Genomic DNA, 15,089 nt, shown 5'->3' on the forward strand with positions numbered 1-15,089 from the left:
GGCAAGATTGATCTCACCCTTGGCCCAGAATGGCTACTTGTTAGTCCTCACTGTGCGCTCAGCAGACTGAATAACTTTGGGTCGCTACACCGGTCCAAGGTATGGACCCAGATAGATAATCCCTGTCACAACTTTTCAAACTTTGTCTTAAACTTCACTTTTGTTTCCTTTACCACAAATAGGAATGAAAAAAAAACCTTCCAACTGCACAACACGTGCACTGAAAGTCATCCTACGTGTCATTATAAAATGTAGAATTTATGACAATCTGCACAAAATGAATGATTTTCATTTTGTCCCTATTTTAGGTTTTATCTAGAGACCAGGCAGCCTTGTTAAGCTCAGCTGAGTTTTTAAATTATCCTTTTTTTTCCTTTTTCCTATAAACAGACTGCACCTGAAATACATCATTTTGCATTAGATATTGTAAGCACCCAGTATCCACACCCACCTAAAAACCTTTTTATTTAGCTTTTTCCTATCTTATACAGCAGGGCTTCTGGCTCACGACTTGACTTTGGATTGCTGCTAATTTCATTTTTTTTAAATGAGACGTTTTGGAAACCCAGGGACAGAAATGCTCAATGCTTGACATCTAATAAGCTTCTTGAGTGTTGATTTGAGCATTTTACCCAACCTGAACTCAGTGTTAAGTTACCTTACCTGGTCTAAACCATTTCACACCTCCAAGTGAATCATTACGTTTGCTGGTCAAATTAGGGGGTAATATTCTAATTATTTATGACTAATTATTTCGTATTGTTCAAAATCTGCTGGCACAGTCCTGACATCGGATAGTACTGAATTATTTTTGTGCCTAAGGTGCAAGGTATATTACACATAGAGTAATCAGAAGGTATAGAATATTGATTTGATATGTATTTACTGGTGGGCTTCACAGTGGTGTGGTGGTTAGCACAGTCACCTCACAGCAACAGGGTTCCAGGTTCAACTCCCTGCTGGGGCCTTTCTGTGTGGAGTTTGCATGTTCAAACATACATGCATTGATTTACTGCCTAAAACAACTGACTGAGTTTGGTAAACATTGTTTCTCGATACTTACCGGATCAGAGCATGTGAAGCACTCACTGAGAGGAAAAAGCTGATCCACCAAATCAGCAACATTATTTTGAATTGAAGGTACATCTTGATAAATGGTCATTTATCAAAATGATATACCATGTAATCATACGTCACATTCCTGTAAAAGGTAAATTTGAAAATGACTCGTAATACTGAATGAGATTATCGGGCAGATGCCAGTGATAGAATCCACAACTTGTAACGATATAAGACCTCTATTCATGATAATTAGGTCCTTCTGGACTTCAAATAACTAACTCTTAGAAGGAAATAGCTTCTGATTTGCACTTCTTGCGAGGCCATCTCCAATTGGACTGGTGTTCATGACTGTCCCCTTTGAGAATTCGTTAGGGGACTGATGACAGTAGCCCAACATCAGCCAAGTCATCTCCGAGAACTAAGGGGGATTTGTCTAGTTTGAAACTATCAGGTTCAATGCCAAATGCAGTTTGCTTTTGCTTTTTTCTAATAACAAGTAGCAATGTGCAAAGTTGACTTAAAAAAAAGTATACTGAACACACTGGGCAATGGTCCTGAAGGCGAACACAGTTTTTTCATCTCTTGGCCCTTTTTTGAATAATTAACTTTGGTAACTTGAATATGTGGAGCTGTTCTTTGCTTTGAGGGTAAAGTTGATTCGTTATGACGCAGCATGATAGGTTCTTATATGATCTTCAACAGCAAAAAGCCAACAGCCATTCTACTTCCACATACAATGCTGGCGTTCTGCACTGGTGGTAGCAAGAACCCCTGACCAGAAAATGGGATCATTACTTGTCATTACTTCCGTATTGCAAAGCGTTCTCAGTCAGTAATGTTTAAAGGGACACTATGTAATTTCTTCCCCCATCTAGTGGTGCAATTTTATTTTGCAAAGTCGAAAGAATTTGCTCTCTAGCACCTCACGTTTTCAAATGTGCGTTGCAACTTCTTGAACTACGGCAAGCAGAATGTGTCAAGATTCAAGAAGCTATAGCTTCAGACTCAAGGTCCATACAAACAAAAAGAAATCAAGACACACAATACAAAGGATTACACAATACACACACAACAACACTATAAATACAGGTGACAGATAACATGTCAGATAACATAACATCTCCTTTGGTGTGCAAACAAGGCAATTAGTCATATTCCGGGAGTTACCGGAAGTGACGTCGACGCAGCGTTAGCATTAGCAGCGTTAGCATTAAGCAGCATTAGCAGTGGTAAATAAACTCCCGGTAAACTTACAAACTTTCTAATGCCTCGTTTTGTGAGTTAAGAGCCTGTGTATACTACGGCAGAAGTTTGGAAACGATCAATGCATTATTAGTGGGATAATTTACCAGATAAAATCTATTTAGCATTAGTGGCTGTAATAAGCCATTCGGCGGAAATGACATCACAATGACGTCATTTCCGCTTGCAGGCCTGGCGGAGAAATCGCGATTCGAAGTGCTTTATGTCCCTCTCGGCACTTGGTCGTTTTTCATAGACCGGAAGGACATGGCAGCCTCCATAGAGCTTACCTGCTCTATGTAGATACAGACAAGTTATTCTTCACTCAGGAGGATAAGTGAGATTTTTGAGAGAGATCATATTATACCAATGAGGACTAACTTATGAATGAATATGTTGATTTGAGCTAATAAATGACTTAATTTATTACATAGTGTCCCTTTAACAGTCATGTTGGTCCCCAAAAAAATCATATCGGTTCAACAATGAAGGCCCAGAATGTGTAAAATTGCTATACTTTTTAGGCTCCAAAATGGTTGTGGGCCTTCTTCTTTCTTTTGAAATCGTTACATGACGACGTTAATGTATGACATGAAACTCTTACACATGATCAAAAATTGTAAATTCATCCTATTTTTTATGGCTCTAGCAATGTTTCATTTTTAGAAATGTAAACACAATCTCAACAGATCAGAGAAATATGACAATGGACAACTTTTCCGCTGTGGTCAGCTATGGTTAGGTGTTTTTAAAGAGATGGACGGTTTAGGTCTAACATCAGTAAATACAATCGAACCCTGGCTGGGGGCCTTTCTGTGTGGAATCTGCATGTTCTCCCTGCATATGCATGGGTTCCTCCTACCACCCAAAAACTTGCATGTTAGGTTCATTGGTGTCTCTAAATTGACCCTAGGAGTGAGTGTGAGTGTGCACGGTTGTCTGAGGTCTGGCCCTGTGATAGACTGGCAACCTGTCCTGCCTCTTGCCCGGTTACAGCTGGGATAGGCTCCATTGACCCTGGGTTGGATTAAGCAGGTATAGAAAATGGATGAATGTAGATTGGCATTGCATGGATGCTGCCTTAATAAACGCAACATGCAAAGTAAAAAGTTAGAGTTTCTGCACCTACTTTTTGAGCAATGAGCAACGTTATTTTGAATTGAAGGTACATCTTGATAAATGGTCATTTATCAAAATGATATACCATGTAATCATACGTCACATTACTGTAAAAGGTACATTTGAAAATGACTCGTAATACTGAATGAGATTATCGGGCAGATGCCAGTGATAGAATCCACAACTTGTAACGATATAAGACCTCTATTCATGATAATTAGGTCCTTCTGGACTTCAAATAACTAACTCTTAGAAGAAAATAGCTTCTGATTTGCACTTCTTGCGAGGCCATCTCCAATTGGACTGCTGTTCATGACTATCCCCTTTGAGAATTCATTAGGGGACTGATGACAGTAGCCCAACATCAGCCAAGTCATCTCTGAGAACTAAGGGGGAAGTTTCTGCACCTACTTTTTGGTGACACTCTAACTTTTGGACATGTGGACACGTCTTCTTGAGTAGAATAAATCCTGTTTTTGTTTCTTTTTTGCTTCCAGTACCAATACTTTCAAAGCCTGTCACTGGCAGGTATAGAGAACATCATTTCTCCCTGAAATACACTATAAATGTTTCATTATTGTGAAAGCCCTCATGTGGCATCAGTTTGTACGGTTAAAAATGCAGCGGAACTAGCAGTTGAGAATCGTAGTTCATTTTCTGCCAATGGTACGCTTCTCCTGAGGGAATGTGTGCAGAAGTGAAGCCAATGTCCCTGATGACTAAAGACAAGACGTTCTCATTGCTGTTTAGCATCACATCCTCTTCTCACTGTGGAGTGACCATTCACTTCCTGCAGCTGAGATCAGTAGAGTCTGGGGACAAAAACATCCTTAACCATCCAGTGCATGTAGATGTAAAAAAGTACCAACTGCAATTTATGGCTGAAAACAATTTACCAAGTGATGGGGTTTCGCAAAAGTGTCTGAAGAGGTGTGTATTAAATGACTCCTTATTCACCCGAACACTTGTAGAAAATTACGTTGAAGGAGCAAAATGAGTTTAGCAAATTACAGCTCTGATGTCTGTCAGTGAGGAAAAAGTCTGAGCCGTGCTGAAAGAAATATCCATTATTACAATAACATCCATTAATCATCTGTACCTGCATTATTAAGTAAAAAGGCCACGGGGTAATGGCGCCTTTCCCAGTTGACAATAGCGGAGAGGGAGAGTACAACTTGGACATGTCATCACTGTCACATGGTTAAGACAAAGAAATAGGTGTGAGAATAACTGAACTACAGATAATTAAAAAAAAGGGAACTCCGATGGGAAGACTGGAACTAATTACTTTCAAATAAAGAATGATAAGCTACGTACAGTTATAGTTGGTCTTGTGACCATAACAGAAGAAATACACGTTTGCTGTTACTCAGCAAGATATGGAAAAGAGCAGCTGTTAATATCGACATGAGAGATGTGACTGAATTAATTCGTAATGGTAGCTGTGTGATTGTGTTTGACTTCTTGCTGGAATGTTTCACAAAGCAGAGCATACAAAATTTGAGCTGATCGATCAGTTGATTTCCATAGTTATAGAACATAAACGATTTGTCAATACCACTGCCTGCTGCATTAGCAGCTGCAATGTGATAAAGGCTGTTTATAATACTGATTATACTGTGAAAAGACTTAAATTACCAGGTAGAGGATGCTACGTTTTCTTGTGCCTTCACAGAGAGCTGTGCACTTAAGCGTGTGTGCCTGTTTTCTTGTGCATGTGTTCACTGCACAAACTGAGCTTTGACTGTGATTTGTTTCTGTTTTTCTCCTCTGTTGAAACCATCAAAGGACGGGGTTTTCAAAGTGCGAGATATGCCACAGAACTTCAGGGGTGGCAACAAAAAAAGAAAAAGATTATCTCAAACATTGGTGTTTGATGGCTTGATTTCTTATACCCACAGCAAATGAGAATCATGGCCATGATTATATAGTTTGAATTTACTGGCCCATCTGATGAGACACTTTAACAGACCACACATTATTTGCAAAGAGGTTTTCGCTAATGACAGTACGAGTTCCGGTAAATTTTGTGATCATTTTGTTACGAAGCACCTATGTTTAGTGACCAAGCCTAGAGAAATGTCCGATAGGAAATGAAAGGAATCGCTACAGAATGGTGCTAGGCATAGATAAGGCAGGTTAACCCCACATTGGAGATATATTACTCCATGCTAGCTCATTTCTGAAAGCCCCATACAGGACCACATCTCAGACTTGGCATCTGATGTGGAGGGACAGGTGCTGAGTGGTATTTGGGAGAGCGCTTCTTCAGCTGGACAAGCCTACGTGAAATGTAGAAATGTCTATGTGAAATGTAAACCTGATAAAATCACTTGCCACGAATGCCCATCTCTTCTCAATCTACTATGATGAGATATGCGTTCAGTTCAGCAGCTGCCTCAGTACTCTGAGTTCCAGTTACCATCCTGGGGCAAAATCCTCGCTCGTTTGTAGGATTTGCTTTAGGAGGGTTTTCTCTCCCTCTACGAAATTAAATCTCCACAGGACACAGCACATTGGAGGCATCAACTGGGTGGCAATGTTCGCCTATGTCTCTGACATCTTTGGCCAGATAAACATACAGGATACCTCTCTGCAGAGAAAAGGGGAACATGTTTTGGGGCACATGAAAATCAAGTCTTTGCATTCAGGAAAAAGGTGGAACTGTGGCGGGAACTTGGGAAATTGTTGTGGGGAGAGCAGGTCTACAAAACTGGGTGGTCATCGTAAATCTGACCGGTTTAGAGAGTATTTAGGAGAAGAGATCTTGACAAATCAGTGGTAGGGGATTCCATTCTCTTTCCCAGCGATGGACTGACCTTGCAAGATAACGTTTAAATCAAAGTTCTGCTCCGAGCACACGTGTCTAAGTCTCTGTGTTACAGAGCTCTGCCTCTCGATGACAACAACTGCAACTCAAGCAGGAAAAAAGAAAGGCAGAGATAGTTTTGAGCAGGTTCAAATCAATTAGATTGAAAAGCTTTAGAAATTGCTTAGCCTGGCATAACTCAGAGCATTTGTGTTACTAAGTTAGCACAGATTTACCTGTAGCCATGTCACAATCTTTTAAAGGTCAAGTTGAAAATGGGAGGGTTTCAGGGCACCGGTACTCGGTGTATGCCACTCAGAGGGCTGAGTGTGTGTCTACCTAATTTAGTTTATTGAGGAATGTCACACTAATTTGCAAACAAAATTTAACAAGCCTGGCTTGACCTGTGGGAAAGCCCTGATATTTTAAGGTCCCCGCTTATACATTTACTATAATTTGCAATTTACACTCTGGTGAATCAAATATGCTGTTTGATTAAAAACAAACCTGTCAAATCAATGCATCTTTAATGGCTACAGAGGAGTGACGATAAATTACACTAAGAATGAATTACCTCTTCAATATATTTTCTTATTTAATGAAATGTTTGTTAATTGCAATGCATGTGTATGATAGGGGGAAAAAAGTCAATGCTATTTTGTTAATCATTATTATCATCTTGAAAAATCCTACTCTGAAGTTGAAATATGCCTTTAGATATCTATAAATACAGGTTACTGCTTATTCATGAAAAATAATTTCCAGAAAAGTTGGGAAATTTACTACAATGGCATTTGTTGAAATCTTTAACCGACTCAGGACTATCAGCACAGCCAGTATAGCGTAGAAGTAGAAGTAGCTTGGAAAACTATTTTGGCATTACGCTGGTAGGTCCCCACATATCAGCTCCCCACAAAAACAAAGCTGATTTCTCTGGACACCAGCTCATCTCAGACGGACAGAAAGAATGGATGCATGTTCTGTGCTCAGAGGAGTCCATGTTTCAGATGGGTTTAGGGGGAAAAGGTACCTTGTATTTTACAGTGACAGTATAATGGTCCATGGCCTGGATGACCTGCATGTGTGACAGTACCAATGATGCACAGCCATATGTTGGAATTTTAGATAGATGTATGCTACCATTTAGATGACATCTTTTCCAGGGAGGTCCATGAATATTTCAGCAAGACCATGGCCAGGACTCATTCTGCATGACTTGCAACGGCGTGGCTTCTGAGAGTATAGAGTAGTGTATGTATGCTTGACTGGCATGCCTGGAGTCCAGATCTATCTCCTATTTCAAATGTGTGGCTCATTATGAGAACAACCATGGATTAAGTGGACAGTAAAATCACTTTTATAGCTAACTCTCACTCTCACACCCTTTATTTACTTAAACACACTAATGTAGTTGTAGTTTGCACTCCAGCCATTCAAGGTTTATTGAAAAATCCCCAGTACCAAACAAAACACGAGTAAAAAGACAATGTTTTGTCTGATTCATTCAGATTTTAATAAAAACAATAATTTGAGCTGTGTGTTGGCTTTTCTTTTAGTGTCTATAAGGCATCAGGAGAGCAACTCCACTTCAGGCTTGCAAGATTTCATCATCTCCTTAATTGCTTATCCTAATTTGCTTTTCTGGCACTGTCACAACCCCACTGTACTGTTATTAAATCACATTGTAACCACCTCCTGTGTTAACTGGCACAACCAGCTGTTAAACAGCGTTAACTCCATTGACTTGTTTTCTGTTTATTCCTCTCTTGCAGAATGAGTATACGTGTCCACGCCCCCTTCCCGGTGCCTGGCTGGGAGACGTACCGACTATCCACTAAAAAAAAGGAACAGTTTCGGATGGTGCACAGGCCAAACTGAAACAAGAGGAGTGACTGATGCAGAGAGCCCACCAGGATCCTACTCCCATAAATCAAATTCAAGGATACATTCAAATTCTATCCCACACCAACAAAGGCAACTAATACTGTCTGTATCTTTTTCTCCTAAGATTTTATAGTGTCTTTATTTTTTTTGGCCTGTGGTCTTTGGTTCTCAGCTTTGATGCATCCATCCTGCTTTATCCCACGGCAAATGACGGTTGAGATATGGAGCGCAGCAAAGCCTTTGGGGAAGACTCCTAAGAACTAAAGGATGGTTACAATCAACATGGAAGCTTACTTTAAAGACTAAGGGCCTATTTTCTCCTTCAGGACATTGAGGCATTGTACATATTGTGTTAAGCGTTGAATCATTTATGAAAATGCACAGGACAGGTAGCTCTGACTGCTCTGCTAACACAGCTGTGTATAATTAAAGTGGGTTTGCATATTGGGATTTTCCTTATAAAGCACCATTCTATGATATTTCTTTATACTTTTTTAAAGAAAGACTAATGATACGCTGTGATGGTGCCTCACTGGAGCAGAGAATTTATTTCTGAGCATCATTTGGTGGAAATCAAAATTGTATGAAGCTAACTGTCCCCCAGCCAGCGAATGTTGGCAAAGTTTTTTTTTGTTTTCTTTTATTTTCTCAGTCAATTTGCAATCAGACCTCGACTATCAAGTTTGACTTTAGAGGGCGATAAATTACCATCGAGGGTAAAGTGTAATTTTATGAAATTCTACTGTTGTTAATGTTGTACTTTATGAAGTTGTGTTTCAGCCGGTTTTAGCACCAAATACCAAAAAGAGCCAAATGGATATCTCTTGGCTTTTGGCTCACCCAAATGACAGATCCAGGATTTGTTCTCCTTAAAGAAATCCATGAAAAATCTAAAGAAGCCTCAACTCCTTTCTCGTCCAGCAGTGCTATTTTTTCATCTGTGTAATGTGTGTGTCTTTGTGAACTTGCAATGGCAGGAAGATCTTATCTGAAAGAGAGCTCTGAGCACTGCTTTATATTGTGTAACTTCTGTTGAATACATGCTTCACTTTCCTTAAACAAAAAAAAAAAAAATCAGCCCGCCTCCTTTCCCCTGAAAAGACTGCACATTTTGCCGTGCTTGTGTTGTTTGTTTTTAATTACATTCGAGACCCACTGAGTTGTGGATTGTTGGTTTGAACCTTTAAACATAATCTTTCTACACAGGAAAATGATCATTTTCTATTGTAAATTTCTGCTTTCCCCCTTGAATTTCTTGATATTTAGTAAGCAGCTGTAGTCTTTGTTCACTTTCAACAGTATGTTTTATAATGAAAATAAGGACTTTGCTGTTGAGCAATATCAGTTGGTCAAATTAAAACATTCATTAATCATTTTTTTGTGTTCCAGCGCTATGTGGGTATGTTCTCTGCTGTCCACTGTGATTTAATAAGCTTGTTCTTCGGTTCGTGTCTCCATTCTATCCTGCTGAAATGTGTCGTGTTCCCCACAGATCTCCTGTGATGAACCTGTCACATCAACATTAGCCTCATTAATTTAGAGAGCAGAGCATTGATCTCTGTTCGACCGTTCTGCTCACAGTGACGCTCACTGCGGGCCCCAGCAGCCCTCTAATTATGCTTCCTGTGTAATGTGTTACATATCGCAAGAGGGGAACATGCTTAGTGAATTTGCTCCATATTCGCTGCTTTGGAACACGTCAAGCTGTCAGGGGTCCAGATGGCCGATCAACCCGGCACTAGCTGTGGTATTTTCAAATACTCTTCTACCTATTTTCCTCTCTTAATTCATATCTCCCTCGCTCATCCTGTCTTTCTCTCTATAGGGTTCCCACAACCCACTCAATTTGGGTTTCTCCCCATTATTAGGACATCTCTGCCTGGTCTGACTCCTATTCACTGCCTCTTGCCCATCCGTCATAAAGGGTCAGTTCACTCTGCCCTCTGAAATAGATTTTTCATCTATCTAGCGTTGCAGATGGCTGCACTTCTAATGTCAGCTGCCAATAAAGTAGTAGTAGACATTTTCAACCAAAATTTATCCTTCACAAAAAAGTACTGCAAGGCCGCGGCATGAGACTGGAGTCATAAAGCCAACCTCGACAACCTTGCGTCAAGGTTGTTGGATTTCTGCTCCTAACACAGTGTTAATGAAAGGAATTTTGTATCTCTTAGAGCAAAGAAAGAGAGAATAAAAGAAAGAAATCCAATTTCTCTAAAAGTGTTCGCAAAAAACTGAAACTAAATGTTTCCAGTTGAAGTACAGTGCTGTGCAGACACATTTGGCCAGCCTGCATTTATACAGATATTGCCAGGAAAACAGGAATAAGGTGAAGCAGTTTGTTTAAACATGTGCAAACACGAATGGAAAAAATAAGTCTATGAGGCAACAATACTATCTAATGAAATGGGCACAAATGATGGGTCTTTGTTCAAAGCTGCAAGTAACAAAGTGTCTAAAGATGTGATTTAAAATTGGTTCTTTGCTAAGTTTTCTCCACACATCAGTGTTTCAGCCCTTGAATAAGGTGTCTTCTTTTATGCATGAAATTATGCTAACCCCGAACCCAAAATCTTTGAAAAGCCTTCATAGAACTATTGTTCAAGACCACTTTAGATTACAAGAAAGTCTGGCTGCTTGGAAGCAAAAAGAAATTAGAGGTGGCTCGAGTCTTTTGCACAGTACTGTACTCAAAGTCACTTCTGTATAAAAATGTGGATAATTGGGGGTGGTCAGTGGCATAGTGGGTTAAGCAGGCGCCCTATGTACAGAGGCTACAGTCCTCACTGCAGCTGGCCCCGGTTCGAGTCCCGCATCAGATGGCCCTTTGCTGCATGTCTTTCCCCCTCTCTCTGCCCCCTGCTTCCTGTCACTCTTGAACTGTCCTGTCCATTAAAGGCATAAAAGCCCCCAAAAAATAAAATAATTTTAAAAAATTGGATAATTGGCTCTCTGAGATACCAGTTTCTTATATTAACATGAAACCAATCATACAAAGTAATTATCAGATTTGTAGTGTTTATAAGAAATAGCTTCCAGAATATGAGTGAACTGACCCTTAAAATATAAAGAGTACATTACCCTAAATATATCACCCATATCTTTACCTTTCTCCTCCACGCTCCCTTCCTCTGTATTTGTCCCGTCCACCACTGTTCTCCATGATCTCCACAACTTGGTCAGCATAAGCATTGCCAGCACAGACAGGCCTGTTTGCCTGAGAGCAGATACCATGCATTATTCATGACTTACTCTCCCTGTTGACCTGAGTCCAAACAGTTGGCAGTCTACAATACTTGCACAGAAAGGCCCCAGGAAGAGGAAGTTAAACTATAATGAAAATAAACTGATGTAAGATTCATCAAGCAACTCCCGTGACAGTGTTAACAAAGCAACTTTCAGAAATCATCTCCATCCAGAATCACAGAGGGGAACGAGGAAAGTGTGCTTTGAAGCAAACACAAGCATGGACAGGCACAAAGGTTTGATTAAAACACTTTAAAGACGCTCAGATTCTACTGCACATTACAGAAAACCTCACAGTAAATGAAACAACAGATAGAGACATTGCATAAAAGGCCAACTTTTAGACAGACATGCTTTGTTGGAGTCAGAGAAAAAGAAAAACAGAATCAGCAACCGTTGTGCCTTGATGTTTCTTGTTTCATCCCCTTGAAGGCTTTTTTTTTTATTCCCATATTCCACCACCTCCTCCTCTTGATCTTCACTTCAAACAGATGTTCCACTAATAACTTTGTCTAACCTCACAGCGAGCTGAACCACACGCAAATTGTTCTTTTTATGGGAGGTGTGACCATATGACAGGACATTCCATCTTTTCTTTTCTTTAAATTTGTACAGGAATGTTTATACCTTTCTTTTTTTTTTTTTTTTTTTTTAAAAAAGCTCTTAATCACACCCTATGATGGACTGGCGATCTGTCCAGGGTGTACCCCGCCTCTCGCCCGATGACTCCTGGGATAGGCTCCAGCCCCCCCGCGACCCGACCGACGGATTAAGCGGGTATAGAAAATGGATGCATGGATGGCTCTTAATCATTCACTAGCTCACACAATCTCAGACAAAAGAGTGAGGATTCTAATTTGATGAAGACTTTTGCAACAATTAGTCAGTAACAACTAGGGTGCAGTGGGTTAGAAGCTGAAACACACACGTCCATCAGCAAACAAATTCTTGATGTAAGCACCAGCCCCATGCTCAACAGCTCATCTGTTCCAGCCATCTGCTCTTATCATTGAGGACTGTAAGGTTCACGTTGAGATCATCTCTGATAGTGTCACTGCCAACTGCTGGTCTGATGCTGTCATCTATTTTTGCCACCTTTTTTAAATTTTTATTTCATATCTTCAAACAGGATTAGCCAACACTGTCACAGAAACTACACACCTGTTTGCTTTTGGCTCAGTGACCCTCAGAAAGCCGCCTGCAAACATGTGAGAGTACTCACCCTCTATCACACTGCAAATCTGCTTCCCCACAAACACATGCATCTACTTCGTGAACCTAACTTTCTAAACTACGCTACCATAAAGCAAGAACTCCATCTAAAATGTGTTTTAAAGCAACTGAAAATGAACATAACAGCTGCTAAGAATGTCATATTAATTGCTGTGTTTCAACAAGCAGACTCTGAATGAAAAGATTTGGTTGATGGAACATGTAAGCTTGGTATTTGGTTATGAACAAGGAAGGATAAAATGTACAATGAGATTATTTATTGAACAAGAACTAACCCAACATGCAGAAGTTGTGTTTGAGAAACTGAGTGTACTCTATGATTCATTAGCTTGCCGAAACCATCTTTTGCACCAACAACTTGGATCCTTTTCTGTATGATGTAATCAGTCCCTCACATTGTTTGGAAGAATTTAGGCCCACTCGTCTTGACAACATTGCTTTAGTTAATCAAGGGTTGCAGCCATTTGATAATGCACAGCTTTCTGAAGGTCAAATCTTCAGGTTGAGGCCTGGCCTTTGACTTGGTCATTGCAACAAGTTGATTCTTTTCTTTTTCAGCCATTTTGTTGCCGTGCCTGGGATATTTGTTCCGTTACATAACTTTATTTGAGACTAATTTTAACTGTCACACAAACCTCATATTTGACTCTTTGGTATACTTTAGTGTACAGGAGTTCATCGTCACCTTAATGACAACAAGGTGTCCAGGTCCTGTGACTGCAAAACAAGCCCAAATCATCATCCCTCCACCACCGTGCTTGACAGTCAGTATGAGGTGTTTGTGCTGATATGCTGTGTTAGTTTTTGCTGTGTTTGGCTGTGCATTACATCTCCACTGTGGTCTGTCCAAAGGACACTGTTCCAGAAGTCTTGTGGTTTGTTCAGATGTATATTTGCAAACCAAAGCTGTGCTGCCATGTTATTTGCAGATGGAAGAAGCTGTCTCCTGACAACCCTTCCAAACAAGCTATACTTGACAGTCTCACGAACTCTAACGTTCAACATGCTAACTGAGGTCCGTAGAGTCAGATGTAGCTCGAGTTTCTCTGAGCATTTTACAGTCTGGCCTAGGGTGAACTGCTGGGAAGATTGTAAAAAAATCTTTCTCTTTGTAGAATGATGGACTCCAAATAGTTTGTAAATGGCTTTACTACCCTCCCTGCTGGTCATTGCTGATGTCTTTTCTCCTTGGCATGACACACCTGAAATCTTCTGCTTTTATAGAGGTGCTCACAATTACTGATGATCAGTTAACCAAGTACAGTCTATTAGTACCTCTTGCCAGCTAATTACCCCCTAATCAACTGAACACAGTCAGGGTGGACTCTGAATTTTGGCTTGGTCTTTGTTCAGTAAATATTGAAACAGAGTTGTTTATCTGAGACTGTATTTACCTAACTTTAAGACCTGAAAGGGACCAGAGAATTTGTTTTATTGTTTGATACATAAAACCTTTGAACTGAAGTCTTCACATAAAAGTAAATTGAATCTGTTATCTGTTGGACAGCATCACAAACCTCCAAGTGACCATTCCCAAACAAAGCAACTCCACGCACTGTAGGGAAAATCCTATCTGTATCATCTAACGCTGGAGGAGATAAATACAAACCAAATAATCCACCTGATAAGCAGCAGCGGGGTAAGGCTTGTCAGTAGCTGATAATTATCACGTTACGGATATCTGCAACTCATGCCCTGCTGCAGAAAATCTCTTTTTATGAAATTGCTTGTACTGTACCAATAACAAGCTGCAGATGACTCTGAGCATCCAAGCATGAGTCCAGGGTTGGTCATGACTGCGCCTGAGTGGAGCAGCCACGTAAGTTTCAAGGGATTTATGAAGAAAACAAAAGAAAGCCCTCTCATGACCACATCATTTGGTATGGATACGGTATGTTGTTGTCATGTTTCACAGAACATGGATGAGCAGAAAATGTGAATGTCTGTAGCTCTCCTTTGAGAAGCATATTGATTTTTCCCAGAATCCTTTTCCACAGGGAAATGATTATGTGCAAGACTGCAGTCGGGTTTACATTCAGCCATCGCACAACTTTGCACTGAGCCAAGAGAGAAGAACATTCAGCAAAAACAATATGCAACCCTGTTTCCAAACGCGCTGTGTAAAATGTTGATTAAAAACAGAGTTTAGGAAAACAGCACAATATAATATCAAATATTAAACCGTAATGTTTTTGTTATAAATACATACTCATTTCAATTTAGTGCCAACAGCGCATCGTCAAAGACCTGGAACAGGAATGTTGTGAAAAGCAGAAATCCTTTTATTTTGGTTTATGCAAAGTATTCCATGATACAGTGACCACTGTGGGTAAAACAGTTGGACAGGCCACCTGTCTACTGTGCACAGCCGCTCACCTTTTGGCAGATGGTGCTCCAGTCCTGGTGAAACGGGGAAAATAAATAAATAAATAAATAAAATTTAAAAAAATCGATAGCCACTCAACACCTTTGTCATATTTAGGTTTCATAATGT

At 40.1% G+C, this 15,089-nt stretch overlaps 1 protein-coding gene across 3 annotated transcripts in view; it reads left to right on the top strand.

Moving 5' to 3' along the window:
* lrrtm4l1 (leucine rich repeat transmembrane neuronal 4 like 1) overlaps positions 1-9,663 on the top strand; it is a 69,728-nt gene extending 60,065 nt beyond the window's left edge. Inside the window, exon 3 of one of the 3 annotated variants that reach the window (XR_012768394.1) lies at positions 8,005-8,086. Coding sequence is in view for 2 of the 3 variants with exons in the window: in XM_075456158.1 (XP_075312273.1) it covers positions 8,005-8,070 (66 nt within the window). In the remaining variant the exon portion in view is untranslated. Of the gene's footprint in view, positions 1-8,004 lie in introns of all 3 variants that reach the window. The other 2 variants (XM_075456158.1, XM_075456159.1) reach the window with 2 other exon arrangements.
* The last annotated feature ends 5,426 nt before the right edge of the window (positions 9,664-15,089 follow it).

Source organism: Odontesthes bonariensis, chromosome 22, assembly GCF_027942865.1.
Source record: "Odontesthes bonariensis isolate fOdoBon6 chromosome 22, fOdoBon6.hap1, whole genome shotgun sequence".
Classification (NCBI taxonomy): Eukaryota; Metazoa; Chordata; class Actinopteri; order Atheriniformes; family Atherinopsidae; genus Odontesthes; species Odontesthes bonariensis.